This window comes from Haliotis rubra, unplaced genomic scaffold (assembly GCF_003918875.1).
Source record: "Haliotis rubra isolate DU_JTF1 unplaced genomic scaffold, ASM391887v1 Scf482, whole genome shotgun sequence".
Classification (NCBI taxonomy): Eukaryota; Metazoa; Mollusca; class Gastropoda; order Lepetellida; family Haliotidae; genus Haliotis; species Haliotis rubra.
In genome coordinates, this window is record NW_025767171.1 from 379,645 (window position 1) to 405,189 (window position 25,545).

Below are 25,545 nucleotides of genomic sequence, written 5' to 3' on the forward strand. Positions count from 1 at the left end.
ATAATCAAATTTACATAAATAGTTGCCATCATAACTCAGAGCAAGATATGATCTATATGTGAGACATTTCATGGAAGATTCCTCTACATGCTTCACCATTTACTGTTAAAGCTTGAGCAGGATAAGACCTAGACTGTGTGTACAGAGCCAAGAATGTCAGAATCGGCTTCCTTCCACAATGTTTATACCATAGTTTAATTGTTAATTTTTCTGCTGTAGTGAATCATAATGAAGTCAAAGGATAGCAAATGTACAAAATGTGTTGTTTTAGCTGCCCTGGATGAAGTGGGTTAGACACTGACACAAGTTGGCAATTGATGGAATTGATTGATCATAGCATAACATACTGTATTTGAATTGATATGTGTCTGGGCCACATAGAAAACTAACGGAAGTGGGCAGTTATTAAAACAAGGTAAGTGTGTTGTCTGAGTTTGGTGAATATAAGTTTGTGTAATAATATCTCATGATGTCGGACGTCTGATGTGATAATGGTTTCACAATGATAATTCCTCACTCACAATGGTATTAGACCTTGCTTGACTTGCGGACAGATGACTCGAGTCTTCACACTCTGGGCAGTTTCTATCAATTTGTTTTGGAAAGTAATAAACAGAATACTAAAGTCGCTTCCGTTACATACCATTTTTATTAAACTCGTGAATGATTTGGTATCAAACTCGCTTTTGCTTGTTTGATACTAAATCATGAACTTGTTTAAGAAAAATGGTATTACACGGAAAGTCGTTTAGTATCAGCTATACCTCTCATGTATTTGTTACCTTCGACAGAAGAGCCATGAAGATCCGGGTTAGAATTGATCTTCAGCAGCCCATGCTTGTCGTAAGAGGCGACCAACGGGATTGGGTGGTCAGCTAGCTGACTTGGCTGACACATGTCATCGGTTCCCATTTGCGCAGATCGATGCTCCTGCTGTTGGTTACTGGATTGTCTGGTCCAGACTCGATTATTTACAGACCACCGCCACATAGCTGGAATATTCCTGAGTGCAGCGTAAAACTAAAACTCACTCTATTCGACAGAAACAAAATGTGTGAATCCCATTTTGGGTATCCCTCATTGAAGAATTGATCTTCAGCAACCCATGCTTGTCGTAAGAGGCAACTAATGGGATTTGAAGATCAGACTACCAGGCTTGGTTGAAACATTTCAGTGTATCCCAATTGTATAGACCGATGCTCATGCTGTTGATCACTGAAGTGTTCGGTCCATATTTGATTTTATTCTATCCCGGATCTTTGCAGGTTTGTGAAATAAGAACTCCCCTGAGTACTTCAAGAACTCACTCACTTATTTCTGGAATTGTGCACATTGTGAATTGTATCAACCTTTGTGACAATATCTAATGGAGGAATGACCTTGCAGCCCTTTACCATGTTGAAAGGAGCATTATGCTTGTCAATGCTTCATACTGCCTTCTAGCAGGGTTCTTACAGCATACAGTGTTGCTCATCAATATCTCCACTCCATGTTGAATGTGTGTGGAAAGGATGACTAATATCCAATTCTGAGGGTTCCTTTGAAGGAAACTTCCTTGGAATGAAAGTGCAAAATTTTAAAGCAGTTTGACTTTCAGTGAATGAAAACTTGTTGAACCAGGTATATATTTGTGTACAATGTCGTGGGGATAGTTGCTATCAGCAGTTGTTGTGGTGTGATTTTATGCACAGGTAGCTCCATTGAGAGGTTACAGCCTATGTATAAACACAGGCATGCGTGTTCTCAAGCTGAAGTGCATGGAATGCAAGAAGCGTGAAGTATATTACTTGGCGTTCCTATACACTGCTTAAGTAGGTAGGTAAGTAATACTCCCTGTGCCTTGCTTTTAGACTGTGGATTTCCAGTCAGATTCACTTGGCTGGCTGTTGATGTGTTTTGATTAATGGCTACCACTAAGTAAATATATTGAACCTTGGGCCCAAGGGTTGATTTCGGTCATATTTCTGTAGGTCTCGAGATGAGTGATGACGCTGGCGAGATCAGTGGCAATGGATTATCACTTGAAGGTTGTCGTCCCAGATGATGTAAAACGAGAAATTGATGTAATATTCTAGGAAGGGGTAGAATATTAGAATATCATGAGAAACTGTTAGAAATAGTTTGGCGTTGGGTGTATCAGAAGAGGCTGTCCAATTATCTTTCTCATAAAATCTATGATGTGAGTTTGGATGAATAAACAAGCTGATACGATGTAAATTGTAACATAACTTGTTTTTACCACTTTCATATATTTGCAGCCTCAAGAAAGACATGTTCATTTTCTCAACAAGTGTGGTCAATTCTTTTATGACCTACAGAGAATCTCCTCATGTAATATTCTCTCTAAATGTAAAGCCAGACTTCTTCTTGATAGGTTTACAGATTTTTGTCCCCAAGGTCGGTAGGTTTAAAATATCGAAAACCCAAACTCCAATTTCAGTTATGTTTTGGAGGGATTTCATCGGCTTGGTAAAAAAAGGGAAATGAAATAATAAGGACACAGGAGTCTTTAAGATGTACTTGTAACAGGTTTTTAGTACAGTATTTTGAAGTATTTTCTTCTGGTTATGGTGCAGTATATGTGTGTTTTAAAAACTTTGGAGTTATTTCTGGGTGGTGGAATGAAAAAAAACAGCTGCTCTTTATTCTTTTTTGTTTTCACATTGTATTGTTTTTGAGATGGTGGATTTGTAAACTAGTTTTTAGTCTTGCCTGACTGACTGTCCATGTTTTTATGATGTTAATAATATAGAATATCTTCTTATGATATTAAGTTATTCAGATTGTGAAATATAATGTACATTTCTGATGAAACATGTTCACAATTATCTGGGGCTTGTAGAATGAAATATTTCCTTCTTCAGTACATATGTTGCCTGGCACAGGGTATTAAGGGATAAAACAAGGGTTTGTCAGTGCCGGGAGTCAATATACTGTGGCTGTGTGGGGTATCTGTGTTAAACTGGGGCCATAGCTCAGTAGGTTAGCTGTATACAGCCAGTATAAGTCCCAACAAGACAAGCAGCCACACACACACACACACACACACACACACACACACACACGCACACACACACACACACACACACACACACACACACACACACACACACACACACACACACACACACACACACACACACACGCACACACGCACACACGCGCACACACATGCACATGCATGTATGTATGTCACAATATGGGTGCTATAATCTTGAACTCAATGTTAAAGAACCTCACCTGACTGCCTTTATCACTATGAGTGAGTAGAGTTTTATCATGTCAGTTCAGAAAACTTGAGCAGTATCATGTCGGGCAGTATGAAGAGCTTCACTTAAAAAATGCCTGAAATGAAGATTTGTTGTTTTTACTGTGTGAAGGCCACATTGCACTAAACAATCTTAACACTATTGCTGTCAAAACACCATGTTACTATCGTCTTAGCGTTGGGTTGATTGTTCGACAGTCTGCCTCCCTGACCCAGAGAATATATTATGAATGCACAATGCCATTTAGAAAGTTGTCAAATGTAACACATTTTATTTGGGAGTACACTTTCTCAGTAAAGTACAGATTCTAGTACTTTTGTTGGGTTGAGTCCTGTTTGGGATTCGAACTCACACCTTCAGAGTCAGGCACCTAATCGCCAGCACACAAAGTCAGCTGCCTAACCCGCTCAGCCACAAAAAATGGAAGTCGGACAACTGGTAGTCCAGAACACGGACTTTGTGTACCCCTCAGTGTAAATTAGCTCGACTCCCATGTCCGAAAGCTATGAATACACAATGTACAAAAGTACTAGAATCTGTACTTTACTGGGAAAGTGTAATCCCAAAGATAACAAATGTTAGAGAATAGATTAAACAGGAGTCCTACTCAATGAATTGTCAAGCCAAGATGCCTCAGCACCAGGGCTCCTTTGGGATTTGTTTTGTCGATAAATATATTTTTAAATATTGTTTCAAGGATTTATTTCAGTCTTGTTGTGTGTTGTGCCTAAATAGATTATTGATGATCAGCCATCAGGTTACCCTGCCAGGATTATTTATGGGAAACAGGTAATTGTTGAAAAGCTGCTGATTGGGGCGAAACTAAAGTTAACAAAACCCTGGAGAGGAATGGGATGTCATTAATATGTTCAGATACTTATTGCTGCTGTCATGTTTGATGAATTGCAGGCTTATACTGACGACACACCATGTGATAGCCATGAATATTTGACATGTTTGGTGGATAGAGGAAGACCATGTATTCTCTGGGGCCATGGGAGCCCTGTCATTTATTTATGTATATACCATTACACAATATTCTGTTACTGGCCCTATATCCTCTTTTTACTGATATTTGTGTTACCACAGTTTCTACAAAATTGGATATGTGTCATGTTTAAATGGACATGTCTTTAATTATTTAGTAATTTGAAACTTGTTAATTTATTATACTGGTCTCGAATTTCTCGAATATTATGAGTTTATGGTCCACAAAATGCAAAAATGTTGTTACCTGGTTTATCAATTAAGATTTTAATACAGAAAATGGCAGGCAGCTGAACTGTTTTGCTTTTTTTACAACTCTATTGCCACCCAAGAACAGATTGGGCCACCTTAATGTCAAGCACAAATCAGTCACGCAAGAAGTGAAATCTGAGAACTATCCTCCTTTGTTAGCTGACCAGATAGATCTTCCCTGATTGCCTTACTGAAAAGAATTGCAAAAATAAATGTGTGTGCGAACCACTTGATACCTGGACAAGTGCTGGAGGACTGACATGGAATTTAACAGGCAGTCTCTGTCCCTGTTGTCATGCACATCCGCACGTTGCAATGTCGAATCTTAACACTTCTTATGGCATTAATGCACATGCACAATAATCGGGTCGTAAGGTCCAAGGGAGGAGCTGTGTGCATGTCTAGAATGCTGCAAACCTTCAGATGTTTATTGCATCATGTCGTCTTAAGGTTTTACCTTCCCCATGTGTGTCCACCATGTCCAGTATGTACAGATGTAGAGATTGGATGCAGAAAAAATACTGATCCTAAGGTGTCCACAATAATATTAATTGTTTTACCAGGCTCAGGTGTGTCCACTCAAGGTGTGATCCCAAGGTGTGCACAATAATATTAATTGTTTTACCTGGCTCAGGTGTGTCCACTCAAGGTGTGATCCCAAGGTGTGCACAATAATATCAATTGTTTTACCAGGCTCAGGTGTGTCCACCCAAGGTGTGATCCCAAGGTGTGCACAATAATATCAATTGTTTTACCAGGCTCAGGTGTGTCCACTCAAGGTGTGACTCAAGGTGTGATCCCAAGGTGTACAATAATATCAATTGTTTTACCAGGCTCAGGTGTGTCCACTCAAGGTGTGATCCCAAGGTGTGCACAATAATATCAATTGTTTTACCAGGCTCAGGTGTGTACCACTCAAGGTGTGACCCAAGGTGTGTACAATAATATCAATTGTTTTACCAGGCTCAGGTGTGTCCACTCAAGGTGTGATCCCAAGGTGTGCACAATAATATTAATTGCTTTACCAGGCTCAGGTGTGTCTACCCAAGGTGTGATCCCAAGGTGTGCACAAAATATTAATTGTTTTACCTGGCTCAGGCGTGATCCCAAGGTGTGCACAATAATATCAATTGTTTTACCAGGCTCAGGGGTGTTCACCCAAGGTGTGATGCCTAAGTCAGTCTGCATCTGTCCATACTGAACAGAATGTGGCATCAGTGTCAGGGTCACGTATATTATTCATGAAAACAGTCCTTCAATTCAAACGCTATTTTTTAAAGCAAATCTCACTGATCCCATGAACCACTCAAATTATGAATGCTCATTCCTTAACCTTGATAACCAGTGGCAATAAAACACGGATAATAAAATGTCAGTCAAATAAATCATTATGATATCAGTTTATACCAACCCATATCAAAATGTCAGCTTTCTAAATGTTCTTATTACTGGGCCAGAGTCTGAATGATTGTTATAATATAACGATTTAGATTTATTTTTTTAATTTTTTAAGAAATATTTGTGAAAAGTTCTGTCTCTATGATTGTGGGTTTGTATTGGGGTTCCGCCTGGTCCGGGCTCTACCTGATCTGTGTTCCACCTGATCCGTGTTCCACCTGGTCTGGGCTCCACCTGGTCTGGGTTCCACCTGATCCGTGTTCCTCATGGTCCGGGCTCTACCTGATCTGTGTTCCACCTGGTCCGGGCTCCACCTGGTCTGGGCTCCACCTGATCTGGGTTCCACCTCATCCGTGTTCCACCTGGTCTGGGCTCCACCTGGTCTGGGTTCCACCTGATCCGGGCTCCACCTGGTCTGGGTTCGACCTGATCCCGGCTCCACCTGATCTGGGTTCCACCTCATCTGTGTTCCACCTGGTCTGGGCTCCCCCTGATCTGGGATCCACTTTGTCTGGGATCCACCTGATCCGGGTTCCACCTGATCCGGGCTCCACCTGATCCATGTTCCACCTGATCCATGTTTGATCTGATCTGGGTTCCACCTGATCTGGGTTCCACCTGATCCGTGTTCCACCTGGTCCGGGCTTCACCTGATCTGGGTTCCACCTGATCCGTGTTCCACCTGATCCGGGCTCCACCTGATCTGGGTTCCACCTGATCCGTGTTCCACCTGGTCTGGGCTCCACCTGGTCTGGGTTCCACCTGATCTGGGTTCCACCTGATCCGTGTTCCACCTGGTCTGGGCTCTACCTGGTCTGGGTTCCACCTGATCCGTGTTCCACCTGGTCTGGGCTCCACCTGGTCTGGGTTCCACCTGCCGGGTTCCACCTGGTCTGGGTTCCACCTGATCCGGGTTCCACCTGATCCGGGTTCAACCTGGTCTGGGTTCGTCCGGGTTCCACCTGGTCTGGGTTCCACCTGGTCTGGGTTCCACCTGGTCCAGGTTCCACCTGATCCGGGCACCACCTGGTCCGGGTTCCACTGATCCAGGTTCTACCTGATACTGTTGTCTGTGGTGTACCAGTGTTTAATCAAAGTGGTCAATATCTGAAACCTACTTACCTTGGGTCCCTCCTTTCACAACCCGTAAAGATCTTGGTATAGAATTGATCTTCAGCAACCCATGCCTGTCGTAAAAAAGCGACTAACGAGATCAGGTGGACAGACTTGCTGACTTGGTTGACACATGCATAGCTGTTGATAATTTGATTATCTGGTCCAGACTCGAATTTACAGACCACTGCCATATAGGTGGAATATTGCTGAGTGCAGCGTAAAACTAAACTCACTCACTCTTTCATTTCACATTTAGCTGTCATGCAATTATATTACTGAAATACCATTATAAGTGGTCTCAAACACACTTCACTCACTCACTCATCCCTGTAGCTTGATCAGCGTCTATGCCTGCTTTGGCAAGTTTGTTGCTTGAGACCAGTCATAGCTTAAAGAGGCAGTGGGCTAGCCTAGTGGTTATGGCATTAACTTGTCAAACTGAAGACACAGGTTTGATTTCCCACATGGTCACAGTGTGTGAAGTCCATTTCTGGTCACTTGGTCACTCACTCACTCACTCACTCCAAAACTCCAAAGAACCAGGGTTATTACAATTAATTTTTCACAACAACATTGGAAACGTGAAGATAACAATGATTAACACGTTGGTGTTTCCTTCCCGCTGAAGCACATTTTAATCACAATTCCCATAGCAACAATATCAACAACAGGAAGTATTTAGGTGCCATCAGTTGTGACACTAATTCATATTTCAAGACAAAATGAAAAACAAAACACATCACAATAATTTTTTCAGTTTCTAGAATCATGAATTTTGTTTCAATTCTTGCCAAATCTCCTAAATCTAACCAGTAGCTTAATTAGTTTTCCACTTAAGCAAAAAATCCAATTGCTTCACAGTTTTCTTATAAATTAATTACTGTAGCTGCTTTGGAAAATCCATGTTTTCAGATGATAATTTAAAGTACCTAATGGAGATCTTCAATAATGCACATTATCAAAGCAATACAAGCAAATTTCCACAATTAAGCCAATAAATTAATTACCAATGCTATTTTGAAATTGCAGAATCAATGTTTACTTCCAATATTTTACAATGTTTTTAAAATAATTAACTTCAATAGTACACACAATCTAAGCAATAAATCAATTATTTCACAAACAAAGCTATAAGCAGGTGAATGTAGAATTGATTTTTGTGGTTTTGTATAAATTTTGTTAAAGGTCACATGCAACGTAAAACACAACTTTGCAGATTCTGATACCTTTCGGTATGGACTTACCGAAACAAATCATCAAAAATGCAAATTCAAGTTATAAATTTGAAAAATAACGCGATGAAAAAAACTTTGCGAAATCGGAGTTCAAATGATTCACTAATTTTCCCCCGACTTTCGGGGGAAAACTGGTTTCAACAGCTGGGCTGCGCTCATAGCACGTGTGCAGTGAAATAGGTTCGCGCAACATGGAAGCGGGCTGTCCGGTGAATACTCAGTGAAGGCTTTGGTGTCAGCTATTTTCCTAATGTTTTGTTGATATCTCACAGGCGCAAGCTTTTATATGTTATGACAGTAAATAAACTGTTTATATAATTTCATTTGTCTATTTCACCACACGTTCTTCTTACCGAGTCACTTTCTCAGTTCGATACTTAAAAGCAATGTCATTATTTAGCGTTGACAGAATTTCTAACTGTGATATAGATATGTCGTTGTCACAGACAAAACTCAATGTCTTGTTTTATTGACACCTGTGTGTCTGCCTGCCTGTCTGCTAATGACAATATTCAATACACAACTGCGATCACTGACCACATGCAATTTGAACTTAACACCAATCAGGCTATACACCATAAACAAAACACATTGATTTATGGCCCGAGTTCGGTCTCTGTCACATTATGTAATTACACAGACAGGCAGGTGTGATACTTGAACACATGACATGTTATGATGAAGAGATTGAAGAGAAAACCCTCAGAAATAGAACCCACCAAAACAATCTAATATGAAATTTGGGGGAAGGGCTATGGGAGTATAGTTTGTGATAAAAATATTTGTGATAGAAATATTTTGTCTCCAGGTTTTATCATCCAAATCTGAAAATGTTCACTGTGCTGGATGTTCTGAAGAAAACTATTTTGGAAAAAATAGCTCCACCTTTCCTTCTTGACAAGACATGTTTGGTTTGAAGTGAAAAAGAAATCTCCTTCATCTAACAAAACATCTAATCTCATCACCCACTTGGTTGTGATAGATGGACAACAGTCACATGAAAGTATTTCATGGGTGACCCCTAACTTCTTTTGAGTAGCATACATTTTGTTGGTTGTAGGTCTGGCACACATGATCCTTGTGGTGTCTCGCTGTATGTTTGACTTCTGTGTGAATGTCAATGTATTATCAGAAGAGAGTGGGGGAAACGGGACGATGGTTTAATAGTAATCTAGAAAACAGAACATGTACCATTTGTCAAAATAATGTTATTATTTCATGTTATTTTATCATGTACACATTTTAATGTTGAACGTAAGAAGATCCTTCCATCTTATTTTTGCAATAACCCACATATGGACAAGTTTATCTTACTTATGAAATCAGATTATACCCCATTCCTATTGAAACTTTCACTGTTTACTAAAACTGTTCTTAGTCATTTCTAAATCAATATATCTACTCATATGTTTTTGTATTATAAATGATTGTATATTCTTTATATCATTCTGTATGATTTACGAGAATAAAATTCTGTTCTGTTCTGTGAATGGCAGTCAGTTCAAAAGTGATGAATTGTTTCAGGAAGTACTATCATTTTCAAACACATCCCACCTCCCTGTAAATTATAATACTTGTCTGTACTCGATCTTCTTCCACTTGGTTGTTCAGTAAGTCTCTTGTTGTCAGGTTCTGTTGTAAAACACATCGTTATACATGTACTTTAGCTGTTCACAACACTGTTATGCTCATTTCCACACAATAATGAATCAGGATTTAGCTCTCATAACAATTTAACAAATGATCTCTTCTGCTTGTTAAAACTGTCTGTACTAAACTTGAAACTAAGTCATGAATTTTTGGGGATACTGTTGTTGCAGTGATGCTTGTTCAGAACAGGACTGAAAAATCATCCTTCAAGCTGAAGATCGTATTCTAAATGCATTTGCTTTGCTTTCAACAAAAAAGGAAAAAATTGTTTTCTGAAAGTCCAAGTATTTAAGCATTTCTTTCCTCTGTTTGCTGTGATGAACAATCCCTTGTTTAGTAAGTAATTCAATGTCTAACAATTTCATGTTTCATTTTCCCTACATAAAGCCTTCGTTACGAGGCTATAGTGTGTGAACTCGTCACATGTTTTACCTCCACATGTAGGATGAAGGGTTTTTCAGACAGCTCAGTAACATTTTTTAAGTTTAAAGAGGGCTTAAGCTGTTGACAGTAAGTTAGACTGGGGTCATGAAAAGGCGACTGAATGGATGCAAGGGATGTCTAACAATGATTAAAATGTGTGCCATGAAGGGGATGTGGTTTTGACACACTTGCCGATTGGAGAAATTTAAACACGTGAGAATTCTCTCACCTTCTTGACGCCCCACCAGAATGTTGAAAGCGAAATTTTTGCTGAAGTTGTGAAAAAGCGCTTGTTTAATAACTGATTGCATTAAGCGTGATGACGAGGTTTTCTTTGCCGGGACTTTTTGACAGAGGTACTGTCTGTTTTTTAATCCACGAATCTTTGCATCTTTGGGCCAGTATTTGTTCGGAGGCACCAGCTGCCAAATAAAATTTACTCTGACATTACTGGTGACATCTTTTTAATCGTTTTTATCACTCTCTGTCGTCTTTGACTATCCTCGTGTTCGTGATAAAAAATCTCACAATGCTGGAATATGAACAAAATCTTGCTTTTTCCATTAAGAGCAGTAAAAACAGAATGATGTTCATTTTGCAGCAGGCTTTTTTTTGTTCTCTATGTTCAACTTGCTCAAGGTTGACCGAAAAGTAGAAGATTACACAGACTACGTGTACAACTAAACACATTTTTGACATTTTCAACTACATGCACATACACAGTTTTTGTACTGACTGATTAATGTATTTTTTTATTGTTGTCGTTTAAAATTGTATTTTGCTTTATTACAGTAATATAATATGTTGTCCAAAAAATATCAACTATGAATCAGACAATCCAGTGATTGATATTATGATCAATCTCCCTTGTTTGCATATTCCTTGCACGCTGTTTGCTGTTTCTTAGTCAGTGTGTCTGACCACCTGAACCATTCTGTCACCTCATACCACTTGCAATGGATGCCGGGGATCGGACCCCCAACGGGAGATTTAACAGTTGACTGACAGTTGACGACGAGATGAAAGATCATATTTACCTTCCCCTCATATGAGTCTTGGAGTCAGTACTTCAGGACAATGAATCATCTTATCTCCGACAGTCGATGAATGTAAAATGTAGGACATTATTTTGCACAAAGTGGTTTAATGATGGCTCGGTGGACCTACAAGTAGGGTTTGATAAGAAAGTTCTTTCATTCATTTAATGAAGACATTCAGGGAGATTATTGGGTTCAGCAAGCTTATCCCATGTCACTGATAACATCATAAGTACATTTACTTCAAAACACATTTTTGTTGTATGAGAGTTGTTCAGATAATCAAAGGGATGGTGGAGTATCTGAAGTTAAAGGTTAAAGTGTTCACTGATCATGCCCAGTGATGGGTTTGATTCCTCACATGGGTACAATATATGAAGCCAGGGTGCACTCACTCACTCACTCACTCACTCGACTCACTCGACTCACTCGACTCACCCACCCAATCCATCCTACCGATGACCCACCCAGAAAGTCAACATGGGCTTATATTTATTATTATACACTGATGGTTTTAATGATATAATACAATAATTCAAATAAAATATACAATAAAGCCCCAGTGTATAAGAAAACCTGTAGTGAAGCATAGCACTACAGATGAGGACAGTTCAGTGCTATATCATCATAAAGCCTCCGATGTTGTTGGCAACTCGTCCGCAACCTACCTGTAAGACGCCATATCCTCTTACTCACACAAGACATGGTCCTGGTACTGTCGGCTTCCTGTCATGTTTATGCTGATTAAAATATGGCTGTGATAACAGCTATGACAAAGAGGGCTACTAAAACAGGAAGTGATGGTATGTGATGCCTCCAACATCCGAGATAATGGCCACATTGTCTTACAAGGGAGATAAACTGTTATGGTTTGTTACTTATGTCTGTAATTCCACGTCTCGCTGATGAGGCCACATGTTTGCACAAGTTGGAAGGGAAAACAGGGGAGATCTCTGTCTGCAAAGAAAATACATTGTAAAGTTATGGTCTCTGTCAGTGCACCTGTTGTGGTAACTTGTTTGTTGTTAAAACAGATTCTTTTGTTGTAAACAGCATGTTCATGGTTTCAGCAGATTTCGTGTAACAGTGATTACTAAATCTTAGATAACCTGATGGATTAATGGTTACTCTCTGAATATCAATAATTTTAATAGAACAAGCTAATGTCATTTTAATTGAAAAGGAGCCCCAGAACCTGAGAAAAATCTAGACTTGCCTCTTTAGGGCTTTAGCATTGCAGAAATGGCAGGGCGGAAGGGAAAATGACGGGTTTCAGGGACTTGAGACAGACTGATGACCTGATTAACTGCTATTTCACAAAGGACATATGGTGAATGTAATTTTTTCTTCCATTAGTGCCAGTAAAAAATGTTCAGTTATACACCACTGGCAATGTCCTGTATGTATGACATATGTTTTAATTAAATATTTGTTATGACAAGAAAAAAGAAATGCTGATTGATTTTGTGAATTATAGAATGTTCTTACAAGATTCCCAACCCATGAAGATCCGGGTTAGAATTGGTCTTCAGCAACCCATGCTCGTAATAAGAGGCAACTAATGGGATTGGGATCTTTTTTGACAACGTCATTGTATCCCAATTGCGTAGATCAATGCTCATGCTGTTGATCACTGGATTTATCACTCACTAATAACTGAAGCAAAATACACATTGTTAACTAGATGGAAAACAGGGTCTTATTAATGAAGTAGTGACAAAAACGTTTGGAAGAAATGGGATAAAAATATTGGCTTATACATATGGGTAAGTATTTGTATGGTTCTTGCAGCCCTTGGCCCTATTCCTCAAAGTTATCTAAGGACTAAGTCTGACTTAACTCCCATGCTCTACAATTGTAGCCCTGAGATCACTTTGTGGGACACGGACTTGGGAGACATAGTTAAAGGTCACATGCAACGTAAAACACAACTTTGCAGATTCTGATACCTTTCGGTATGGACTTACTGAAACAAATCATCAAAAATGCAAATTCAACTTATAAAGTTGAAAAATAACGCGATGAAAAAACCCGCACGAAATCAGAGTTCAAACGATTCACTAATTTTCTGAAAACTGGTTTCAACAGCTGGGCTGCGCTCATAGCACGTGCGCAGTGAAATAGGTTCGCGCATTTTGGAAGCGGGCTGTCCGGTGAATACTCGGTGAAGGCTTTGGTGTCAGCTATTTTCCTAATGTTTTGTTGATATCTCACAGGCGCGAGCTTTTTATATGTTATGACAGTAAATAAACTGTTCATATAATTTCATTTGTCTATTTCACCACAGGTTCTTCTTACTGAGTCACTTTCTCAGTTCGATACTTAAAAGCAATGTCATTATTTAGCGTTGACAGAATTTCTAACTGTGATATAGATATGTTGTTGTCACAGACAAAACTCAATGTCTTGTTTTATTGACACCTGTGTGTCTGCCTGCCTGCCTGCATTGATTTATAGCCCGAGTTCGGTCTCTGTCACATTATGTAATTACACAGACAGGCAGGTGTGATACTTGAACACATGACATGTTATGATGTCTGTTGATTGCAAAATGTTATACACAAAAAATGAGCATGTATTTACAAAACCCAACATCTCTATATATACACACACAATGAGCCGTGAGGGCATCTGCAAATGAACCAGCCGTTACACTTGAGTGCACACCCACCCGCTCTGACTGGGTTCGGTAAACCCAAGTACACAATATTGCACTTTTGATATGCGATTGTACGCTTATAATTTTGTTTATATGTTTTTTCATAACCAGCAATGTATATTATATGTCATGAATAAGTGATAATTGTGTTTTAATTATGTTTGATTTTTTGGTTGCATGTGACCTTTAATGTTTCTTAACATAGTATATTCTAGCTATTGGGATGTAGTGACAGACCACCTCCATTGTTCAGCAGGTAAAGCCTCAGCGTAGAGAGTGGACAGCCCTTGGTTGGACACCCACGGCGCACCATACCAATGTTAAAATACTGCTGTCCTTCTTGTCAGTCTGCCTGATGCTTGGTATTAATAAAACAAGAATTGAATTCTGTGTCTGAGTGGCAAGTGTATGGTAACGAGTGCGTTGCAAACAGCCAATCGCTTGCAAGCGATGTACAGCGATTGGCCTGACAACGGAGTGCTAACTTTCAGCCGCTTGCAATCTCACCAATCGCTGGATGAGCTTGCTTCATTCTCAAACCAAAATGATGGCTTAGGGAAATTTGAATTCGAAGGCTGAACAAGAATTGTTTGACTTAATCAGCTGGGAAATTGGCAAAGACAGCTTACATCCCAACATCCTCAGTTTGTCCCACATCTTCAATGTAGTCATCAACAATAATACATTCATCACTTTCGTCATCGAGACTCTTCACACGTTCTTCATTAGGGCCAGGCCAGCAAACGGTAATCGCTCCGTCATTTTGGAAGAGTGAGAAACGCTTCGAGCTGTTGCAAGCCCGGGTTGAGTGATTCATTTGCTTACTCTAAGCGATTCCCGGCTTGCAACGCACCCAACATGTGACATGTCAGCATTGTCAAGTCAACGTGTCGTTATGAGTATAAGCAGACTCAGGTTTATGAGTGCAATATTCTTGGATGTGACGTCAAAACCCATGTTATCTCTGAAAAACATATCTCGTCCAGTTGTCAGTTTGAAGAACACTTCAGTTTAAGAAGTGTGGTAAAACCATGTCAACTTTAAACTTTATTATCTTATTTACTGTAATGAGCACTTTGGTTGCTTGTAAACATCACATATCAGGTGCTTATTAAACCATACACAAGTCAAACTTGTTATGTGAGATATAGCTGTAGAGTAAACACTCATATAACTTGTTTATAACTGTTACAGGACATAATACCCTGGTATACCTGGTATACTCAGCTCTCTTCTTAGTCTCTCGTACAGACCCTGAAGCAAATATATCCAAGAAAGCCCATGCAAGTCTAGAAAATGTGAATGAAGAAAGTCTGAGGGCTCCTTTTTATTATATATATATTTTTTTACTATGAACGTTTTTTTCAGTAAAATATGTTCATTTCAGAGACTAGTTGTTAGTCTACTCTCTTCTGTGATGTGTTCAGGAACATAAGGACTGTATTGTAAAGTTTCCTACTTAGTGTGAGCACTTATAAGATCACTCTCTGATGTGTGTACATGCCTTTATTTGAACAGGGTGTTTTGTATGATGAATGTAGTGACTGTGTATTTCATGTTGGACAAATAATGTGCATTGTAACTTTGCACTTTGCAGCTTCTTTTGCACTTAGGTCTGATATAAGCTCTGCTTGTTTTGAACTATGAATAATTAAAAATATAGCTTTGGCGGTCCCAAGAGCTTTTGGTTACACCTGGTTTCAATGTATTATAATTGGCAATAAGAATTTGAAGCATTAAGAGACCATTTCTCTTAAACACCAGGTATTCACTGGTTTTATTCAAAAATATGTTGTGCCTGTTTGTCACATGTTCAAAACAGGTTTTTTAAAACTGGCTGTTCTCTGTTTTCAGTAGAAATAGGCTCATGCACTAGGATTCATTTATAATTTTGTAACTTGGTTTAAGCCAGACTAACCATGTTGCTAGAACATTTCAGAATGAAGACCAACATTTGACCATCATGTATTTCAGGTTACACACCACCAAATGTTTTCCCATAGACTTCTATAGTAATCTTATATATTTTTTTTAAATATCCAGGCTATCAACAGCCATTCCATGTACACATGGGTACACTCTGGCCTTTAAACTACCATAAAACAAAATATCAGGCCAACTTGTCTGGCTCGTTTTGCAAGCACAGGAAGCGGAACACATCAACCCCAGTTCTGCACCAAATGTCACCTACTGGAAAATATCTGTACACACAATAAGCATAGGTGATGGTGATAAAAATGACAGCACTAAATACATAAAATTGTGGTCAGTTTTAATTACTGGTTGGATGTGATTTTAAAAACACAAACATCTTATACTCTTTCATCCAATCACAGCTGTCACATGTCTCTGTCTCTCTTCACTTGTTTACATACGGCTCTAGCTCAGGGAGCATGTGATTCTGATTTAGTGTAGTGGAACCTATTCAGGTGGTCTCCAAGGTCGGTTCGCTTGTTTCAAACCATAACAACCACATACAATTAACTTGGTGTTAAGCACTGACTCGGATAGACTGCTGGCATTAGGTACCAGTTGTTGGCATAACGCCTCATCCCATGACGTCTAAAAGAAGCCTCACACGTCCGTCCTGACACACAGTTGAGGCTGGTAGTCTACTGGCAAAGGACTGTCAACTAATAAAGCATCTAATTACATGACATCTCCCCTTCCTTTTAATCGACATTTAGGTACAGGATGAACCCAAGTTGGTCATAAAAAAAGATATAAAAGCAAGAAAATCTAATTATGTGTATTAGTTTGAATTTGTCAGGTCTTTGAGTATTTCCTGTTCGTACACCTTACAGGACAAGGCTTGTCTGGAGAGTGTCTGTGTTTTTCCACATGGATGTCTTGTTAAGTCTGTTTTGTTGTTTCTTGCAGTGGCATGTTTCCCCCTCATTCCAGGATGTTAAGATTACGTGGGTAGCTGCTGACACAGATCCAGACCAGGGGTCCAAGATCACAGGATGTCGCGCTATAGAGTGCGCAACTTGTTCAAATTCAGAACAAAAAGTACCACAGATGTAAGTGATCATGATTTTTTTTATCATATAAAGGACGTGATTTTGTGCTGCAGGGTTGTCACGGTAATGTTTATTTGTCGTGTTAAAAACGGAAGTGTTTTTGTGAGGAGTCGATGACACTTGATCCAATGTCATGTCAGCATGTTATCCTGAAAGTTTATTTGTTGCTGCAACTGGGATTCACCTGTCCCTTGTTGAGGAGTGAGATTGTGGTTTCACAACTGTAGTTCTATGTTAACTATTTGGTAAGATATTCATGATGATACTGTGCCTTTCTGAACTGAAACAAGATAAGGTTCAACCAGTAGTTGAACATACCTTCTGTATATTGTGTATGTACCTGTGTATAAAAAGTTTTCATTGTATATCTGGCCATATGTTTGTGATTTTTAATATTTTTTCCCAAATTCTATCCAATATTGATCACATTAATTTCAGCAAAACCGTGTGTGAAATGTTTTCATGTACAGCAGCCATGATCAGACGATTGCCATGGTTACCTTGAAACAGATCTTAGGTTTCAGAGAATGGATATATGTAGAGTGAAGAAAATAGTGTTATTCTCAATATTATTAGGTATATTTTTATGAAATTGTGTGCTCATTGCAGTCATATGTAATAATATAATAATAATGGATTGGTATTGTGCTTTTCCATACTTGGATATTATGCTCAAGCGCTGTGGAAAAGATGGGTTTTGATAGAATTTCTGAAGGCAAAACAGATTTGACATTGGCAGACATCAAGCGGGAGATATGTAGTAGAGGTAACTTAATTAAAAGGACTTTAGAATATATTTTTCCTGGTACATTATTGCTTCAGGTACAGCTACTTCTGATCATTGCAATCTTCATAAAAAATATACATGATTTACTGTTTTTGCTGGTTTCAGAATTAAAATGTAATATTTGTCATTTCCATGGAAACCAAGCCTCTCTTAAGCAAGATTTTGCCTGTCTGTGAAAGTTTGCTTGACTTTGCACAAGTCTTTGGATATAACCTATGTTCAGGCCTCTATCACTTTGGGTTTTCAGAACTGAAATACTGTTCAAAGCTCTTGAACCAGGCTTCCTCTCACCTATACATATGGCCTGACTTTAAGTCACCCTCTCACCTTCAATATGTTCCCTGGCTTTACTTTCAGTTGTCTGAATGGAACAAGAATGATGAGAAGCTCCTGAAGACAGTGGAGGTGGGGGATGTCAAGAAGGCAACCAGTGTACTCAACAAGAAGACTCTCAACCCCACCAAACTTGGGCCAAAGGGACACTCAGTGTGAGTTATACAGTATCAGGGATCTCATTCAAATTTAGTAAACAATCTTGAAGCAATCTTCCATTAGCATGATGATATGATTCGGACAGGACCAACAGCACAATGACCCAAACCAGATAGACCCAACAGCACCATGACCCAAACCAGATAGACCCAACAGCACAATGACCCAAACCAGATAGACCCAACAGCACAATGACCCTAACCAGATAGACCCAACAGCACAATGACCCAAACCACGTCGGGCCCAACAGCACAATGACCCAAACCAGATAGACCCAACAGTACAATGACCCAAACCAGATAGACCCAACAGCACAATGACCCTAACCAGATAGACCCAACAGCACAATGACCCTAATCAGATAGACCCAACAGCACAATGACCATAACCAGATAGACCCAACAACACAATGACCCTAACCAGATAGACCCAACAGCACAATGACCCTAACCAGATAGACCCAACAGCACAATGACCCTAACCAGATAGACCACAATGACCCAAACCTATAACCCTAACCAGATAGACCCAACAGCACAATGACCCTAACCAGATAGACCCAACAGCACAATGACCCTAACAGATAGATAGACCCAGATAACCCACAGGCACAATGACTAACCAGAAGACCCAACAGCACAATGACCCAACAGCCCAATGACAATGACCCAAACCAGATAGACCCAACAGCACAATGACCCAAACCAGATAGACCCAACAGCACAGTGACCCTAACCATAACCAGATAGACCCACAGGCACAATGACCCTAACCAGATAGACCCAACAGCACAATGACCCAAACCAGATAGACCCAACAGCACAATGACCCAAACCAGATAGACCCAACAGCACAATGACCCAAACCAGATAGACCCAACAACACAATGACCCAAACCACACAGACCCAACAGCAAAATGACCCAAACCAGATAGACCCAACAGCAAAATGACCCAAACCAGATAGACCCAACAACACAATGACCCAAACCAGATAGACCCAACAGCACAATGACCCAAACCACACAGACCCAACAGCACAATGACATGAGTCAAACAGGCTCAATATCATCATCATCATCAACTAAGAACTTATATAGCGCAAGAATCCAGTCAGTATTACTGCTCTAAAGCGCTTTGAGAGCATGCATGTCACATGTGTCAGCAATGTCCACTCGGTCTAGGCATAAGCCTTTGAGAAAAGGTGAGTTTTGAGATTGGTTTTAAAAGTGGCCAAGTTATTTTCAAGTCTCAGTTCTAATGGCAGATCATTCTAGAAGTCGTGGAGCTGCTCTGGCGAAGGATCGATATCCATAGGTGGTGGTCCTTGAGCGTGGAACACACATCATGCCAATATGAATCATAGGGGCTCAGAAGCATTATGACATGAAAACCACTGGCTGAAACACAAACTGTTTGATACACACAGGCAAAGCACCACAATGTCATAGAAACATTATTAGTCTTGGTTATATGTCCATGGATTGACAGGCTGTCATGTTTTTGGCAAGAAATCCAGGAAGCTGTCATGTTAAAGGATTTGAAATAAAGTAAAGAGAGTAAACAGAACTTTTTTGCTGGAACTATAATTTTATGAAAGATGTTTGGCTCCTTTTGTTTGCAGTGCATGCACAGTCTTAGAAAGAATATTGTCATGGGTAGGAATTGTGTTTCCATCTCTGTGATGTTTTTGTTACAGCCTACATATTGCATGTGCTGTAGGCAACGACCAGATTGTTGAACTCCTGCTGAAGTACAGCGAAGATGTCAACGACCTCACAATACAAGGTGGGTTCTGAGATAATGTCTTATGATATGATGTAGGTACTAAGATGATGTCTCCCAATACAAGATGGGTACTAAGATGATGTCTCCCAATACAAGATGGGTACTAAGATGAGGTCTCCCAATACAATATGGATACAAAGATGATGCCTACAATACAAGATGGGTACTAAGATGATGCCTACAATACCAGATGGGTACTAAGATGATGCCTACAATACCAGATGGGTACTAAGATGATGTCTCCCAATACAAGATGGGTGCTAAGATGATGTCTTCCAATACCAGATGGGTACTAAGATGATGCCTACAATACCAGATGGGTACTAAGATGATGTCTTCCAATACAAGATGGGTACTAAGATGATGTCTCCCAATACCAGATGGGTACTAAGATGATGTCTCCCAATACAAGATGGGTACTAAGATCATGCCTACAATACCAGTTGGGTACTAAGATGATGTCTCCCAATACCAGATGGGTACTAAGATGATGTCTCCCAATACAAGATGGGTACTAAGATGATGTCTCCCAATACCAGATGGGTACTAAGATGATGCCTACAATACCAGATGGGTACTAAGATGATGCCTACAATACAAGATGGGTACTAAGATGATGCCTACAATACCAGATGGGTACTAAGATGATGCCTACAATACCAGATGGGTACTAAGATGATGTCTCCCAATACAAGATGGGTGCTAAGATGATGTCTCCCAATACCAGATGGGTACTAAGATGATGCCTACAATACCAGATGGGTACTAAGATGATGTCTCCCAATACAAGATGGGTACTAAGATGATGTCTCCCAATACCAGATGGGTACTAAGATGATGTCTCCCAATACAAGATGGGTACTAAGATCATGCCTACAATACCAGTTGGGTACTAAGATGATGTCTCCCAATACCAGATGGGTACTAAGATGATGTCTCCCAATACAAGATGGGTACTACGATGATGTCTCCCAATACCAGATGGGTACTAAGATGATGCCTACAATACCAGATGGGTACTAAGATGATGCCTACAATACCAGATGGGTACTAAGATGATGTCTCCCAATACAAGATGGGTTCTGAGATGATGTCTCCCAATACAAGATGGGTACTAAGATGATGTCTCCCAATACAAGATGGGTACTAAGATGATGTCTCCCAATACAAGATGGGTACTAAGATGATGTCTCCCAATACCAGATGGGTACTAAGATGATGCCTACAATACCAGATGGGTACTAAGATGATGCCTACAATACCAGATGGGTACTAAGATGATGTCTCCCAATACAAGATGGGTTCTGAGATGATGTCTCCCAATACCAGATGAATTCTGAGATGGTGTCTCCCAATACAAGATGGGTTCTGAGATGATGTCTCCCAATACCAGATGGGTACTAAGATGATGCCTAAAATACCAGCTGGGTACTAAGATGATGTCTCCCAATACAAGATGGGTACTAAGATGGTGTCTCCCAATACAAGATGGGTACTAAGATGATGCCTACAATACCAGATGGTTACTAAGATGATGTCTCCCAATACAAGATGGGTACTAAGATGATGTCTCCCAATACCAGATGGGTACTAAGATGATGCCTACAATACAAGATGGGTACTAAGATGTCTCCCAATACCAGATGGGTACTAAGATGATGCCTACAATACCAGATGGGTACTAAGATGATGTCTCCCAATACCAGATGGGTACTAAGATGATGTCACCCAATACAAGATGGGTACCAAGATGATGTCTCCCAATACCAGATGGGTACTCAGATGATGCCTACAATAGAAGATGGGTACTAAGATGATGTCTCCCAATACCAGATGGGTACTAAGATGATGCCTACAATACAAGATGGGTACTAAGATGATGTCTCCCAATACAAGATGGGTTCTGAGATGATGTCTCCCAATACCAGATGAGTACTAAGATGATGCCTACAATACCAGATGGGTACTAAGATGATGTCTCCCAATACCAGATGGGTACTAAGATGATGCCTACAATACCAGATGGGTACTAAGATGATGTCTCCCAATACAAGATGGGTTCTGAGATGATGTCTCCCAATACAAGATGGGTACTAAGATGATGTCTCCCAATACAAGATGGGTACTAAGATGATGTCTCCCAATACAAGATGGGTACTAAGATGATGTCTCCCAATACCAGATGGGTACCAAGATGATGCCTACAATACCAGATGGGTACTAAGATGATGCCTACAATACCAGATGGGTACTAAGATGATGTCTCCCAATACAAGATGAATTCTGAGATGGTGTCTCCCAATACCAGATGGGTTCTGAGATGATGTCTCCCAATACCAGATGGGTACTAAGATGATGCCTACAATACAAGATGGGTACTAAGATGATGTCTCCCAATACCAGATGGGTTCTGAGATGATGTGTCCCAATACCAGATGGGTACTAAGATGATGCCTACAATACCAGATGGGTACTAAGATGATGTCTCCAATACAAGATGGGTTCTGAGATGATGTCTCCCAATACCAGATGAGTTCTGAGATGATGTCTCCCAATACCAGATGGATACAAAGATGATGCCTACAATACAAGATGGGTACTAAGATGATGTCTCCCAATACAAGATGGGTTCTGAGATGATGTCTCCCAATACCAGATGGGTACTAAGATGATGCCTACAATACCAGATGGGTACTAAGATGATGTCTCCCAATACAAGATGGGTACTAAGATGATGTCTCCCAATACCAGATGGGTACTGAGATGATGTCTCCCAATACAAGATGGGTACTAAGATGATGCCTCCCAATACAAGATGGGTACTAAGATGATGTCTCCCAATACCAGATGGGTTCTGAGATGATGCCTAAAATACCAGATGGGTACTAAGATGATGCCTACAATACCAGATGGGTTCTGAGATGATGTCTCCCAATACCAGATGGGTACTAAGATGATGTTTCACAATACCAGATGGGTTCTGAGATGATGTCTCCCAATACCAGATGAGTTCTGAGATGGTGTCTCCCAATACCAGATGGGTTCTGAGATGATGTCTCCCAATACCAGATGGGTACTAAGATGATGCCTACAATACCAGATGGGTACTAAGATGATGTCTCCCAATACAAGATGGGTTCTGAGATGATGTCTCCCAATACCAGATGGGTACTAAGATGATGCCTACAATACCAGATGGGTACTAAGATGATGTCTCCCAATACAAGATGGGTTCTGAGATGATGTCTCCCAATACCGGATGAGTTCTGAGATGATGTCTCCCAATACCAGAAGGATACAAAGATGATGCCTACAATACAAGATGGGTACTAAGATGACGTCTCCCAATACAAGATTGGTTCTGAGATGATGTCTCCCAATACAAGATGGGTTCTGAGATGATGTCTCCAATACAAGATGGGTACTAAGATGATGCCTACAATACCAGTTGGGTACTAATATGATGTCTCCCAATACCAGATGGGTTCTGAGATGATGTTTTCCAATACCAGATGGGTACTAAGATGATGCCTACAATACCAGATGGGTTCTGAGATGATGTCTCCCAATACCAGATGGGTACTAAGATGATGTCTCCCAATACAAGATGGGTACTAAGATGATGTCTCCTAATACCAGATGGGTACTGAGATGATGTCTCCCAATACAAGATGGGTACTGAGATGATGTCTCCCAATACAAGATGGGTACTGAGATGATGTCTCCCAATACCACATGGGTTCTGAGATGATGTCTCCCAATACAAGATGGGTACTGAGATGATGTCTCCCAATACCAGATGGGTTCTGAGATGATGTCTCCCAATACAAGATGGGTTCTGAGATGGCGTCAGTGACCTGACAGTTTGAAAAGGATGCCGCTCTGATCTCAATGACCTGACATTACATGGTAGATAACATGCTGATATATATGTGCTGGTAATATATGGTTGGTGCCATGGTGATCTCAATGGCCCTACAATATGAGGTAGTTGCCATGGTGATCTCAATGACCCTACAATATGAGGTAGTTGCCATGGTGATCTCAATGACCCTTATTTGTAAGGTTGATACCATGGTGGTCTCAATGACCTGACAATATGAGGTAGTTACCATGGTGATCTCAATGATCTTTCCATGTAAGGTTGATGCCATGGTGATCTCAATGGCCTGTCCTGTTACCATGGAGAGGTTGATCCTTACATACTGGTAGATGGTTATTTAGTGTAGCACACAACTGTGTACCTTAACACAGATGCACAGGGAAATAAGGGGCAACAGTGTGAGTAACTTTGATGTATGGACAATATAAGGGAAATGTGAGTAAGGTATGTTAAGTATGGAAGACAAGGGTTTGTGATACAATGTGTAAAGCTCACATGATCTTGAAGTTTAGAGATTAAACTTCTTTTCTCTGTTTTGACCTCAAATTTGAAACAGTTTTTGTGTGTGACAATTAAGAGATTATAGGCCTACTACACCATAATAAGTTACATGAGTCAAAGCCATCAATCTCACTGGGAGTCAAACAGGACACAACATTTGCAAGGCTGCAAATATTTAAACCCAGCATGAAGTATACTGCTTGATAGTAATAATATGTTTGATATCTAGATAGAGATTCCTTCATGCCCAAGAGGTAAGTAGTTTTTTACTATCTTTCCAGTTTGAATAGAATAAGATGACTCTTTATTTTCATCGCCATGTTGTGTTCTGTTCCAGGCAACACAGCGCTGCAGCTGGCAGCCGCCAAAGGTCACAGGGGAGTGGTGCAGAGGTTGCTGGTGGTCAGTAGATGTACCTTATCACACATGTAGAGTATGGCTTCATGCATGATGATGTAGCCTTGCTGCAAGGCTGGGCTGAAGGATATGTCTCTGGGTGTAGTAATTCTGTCTTGATGATGGACAGGATGATAGTCTTGTAAAGGGACAACTTGTTGTTATTATTTAACGTCCTATGAGTTTTTGGATACTTAAGAATATCTGTTGTCTTGTTTATCACAGGAACATTAGTTAAACATGTTCCTAACTTACCGAAGACAACTTTCTCTTCAACACAAACCATCATCCAAGTATTTACAATGTCTGTGTGACACAAGCTGCCTTGTTATAGTGAAAGTAACATTGTCATCTGAAAACAAGTGATGTCCGAAAACCAATGATCTGATGATATATAGTCAAGAAATTTAAACTAATATTTGTTGCCTGAGAGATTTGTGCATGTCTTATAATGCAGGGAACTCTGTAAGCAGTTGTGTTACATAGTGACATTGTCTGGTGTGGTTATATGGTGCCCTCATGAAGGTCTGAGCCTGGTCTACAGCTGCCCATGCTTGTCTTAGGGAGTGACCATAGAATCGGATGGTCAGACTCATTGGGTTGCTGCATGTCATTGGATTGGACCTTCTAAATTGCTTGAATTACCATTG

General features: G+C 40.1%; 2 protein-coding genes across 2 annotated transcripts in view; one reads left to right on the top strand and one right to left on the bottom strand.

Moving 5' to 3' along the window:
- The window catches only part of LOC124291130 (ankyrin repeat domain-containing protein 24-like), a 93,300-nt gene that overhangs the window by 19,178 nt on the left and 48,577 nt on the right, over nucleotides 1–25,545 (top strand). The window contains 4 exon segments of the mRNA XM_046728036.1: nucleotides 16,907–17,049; nucleotides 18,194–18,324; nucleotides 20,027–20,115; nucleotides 24,837–24,901. Of these exon segments, the coding sequence (XP_046583992.1) occupies nucleotides 16,993–17,049; nucleotides 18,194–18,324; nucleotides 20,027–20,115; nucleotides 24,837–24,901 (342 nt within the window). The 5' untranslated portion in view covers nucleotides 16,907–16,992.
- LOC124291113 (fibrinogen alpha chain-like) lies at nucleotides 6,366–14,788 on the bottom strand. Its single transcript, XM_046728013.1, has 2 exons — nucleotides 14,744–14,788; nucleotides 6,366–6,932 (listed from the first exon to the last, which is right to left on the bottom strand). The coding sequence occupies exons 1-2, from the start codon at nucleotides 14,786–14,788 to the stop codon at nucleotides 6,366–6,368; spliced, it is 612 nt and encodes a 203-aa protein (XP_046583969.1).

What these genes read in the sequence shown, in the direction of transcription:
- LOC124291113 (XM_046728013.1), bottom strand. Translation starts at nt 14,788, where the DNA reads ATGACGGAGCGATTACCGTTTGCTGGCCTGGCCCTAATGAAGAAC. An exon ending in GCCTGGCCCTAATGAAGAAC is followed by an intron (nt 6,933 to 14,743) that starts GTGTGAAGAGTC and finishes AACCCGGACCAG; the next exon opens with GTGGTGCCCGGATCAGGTGG.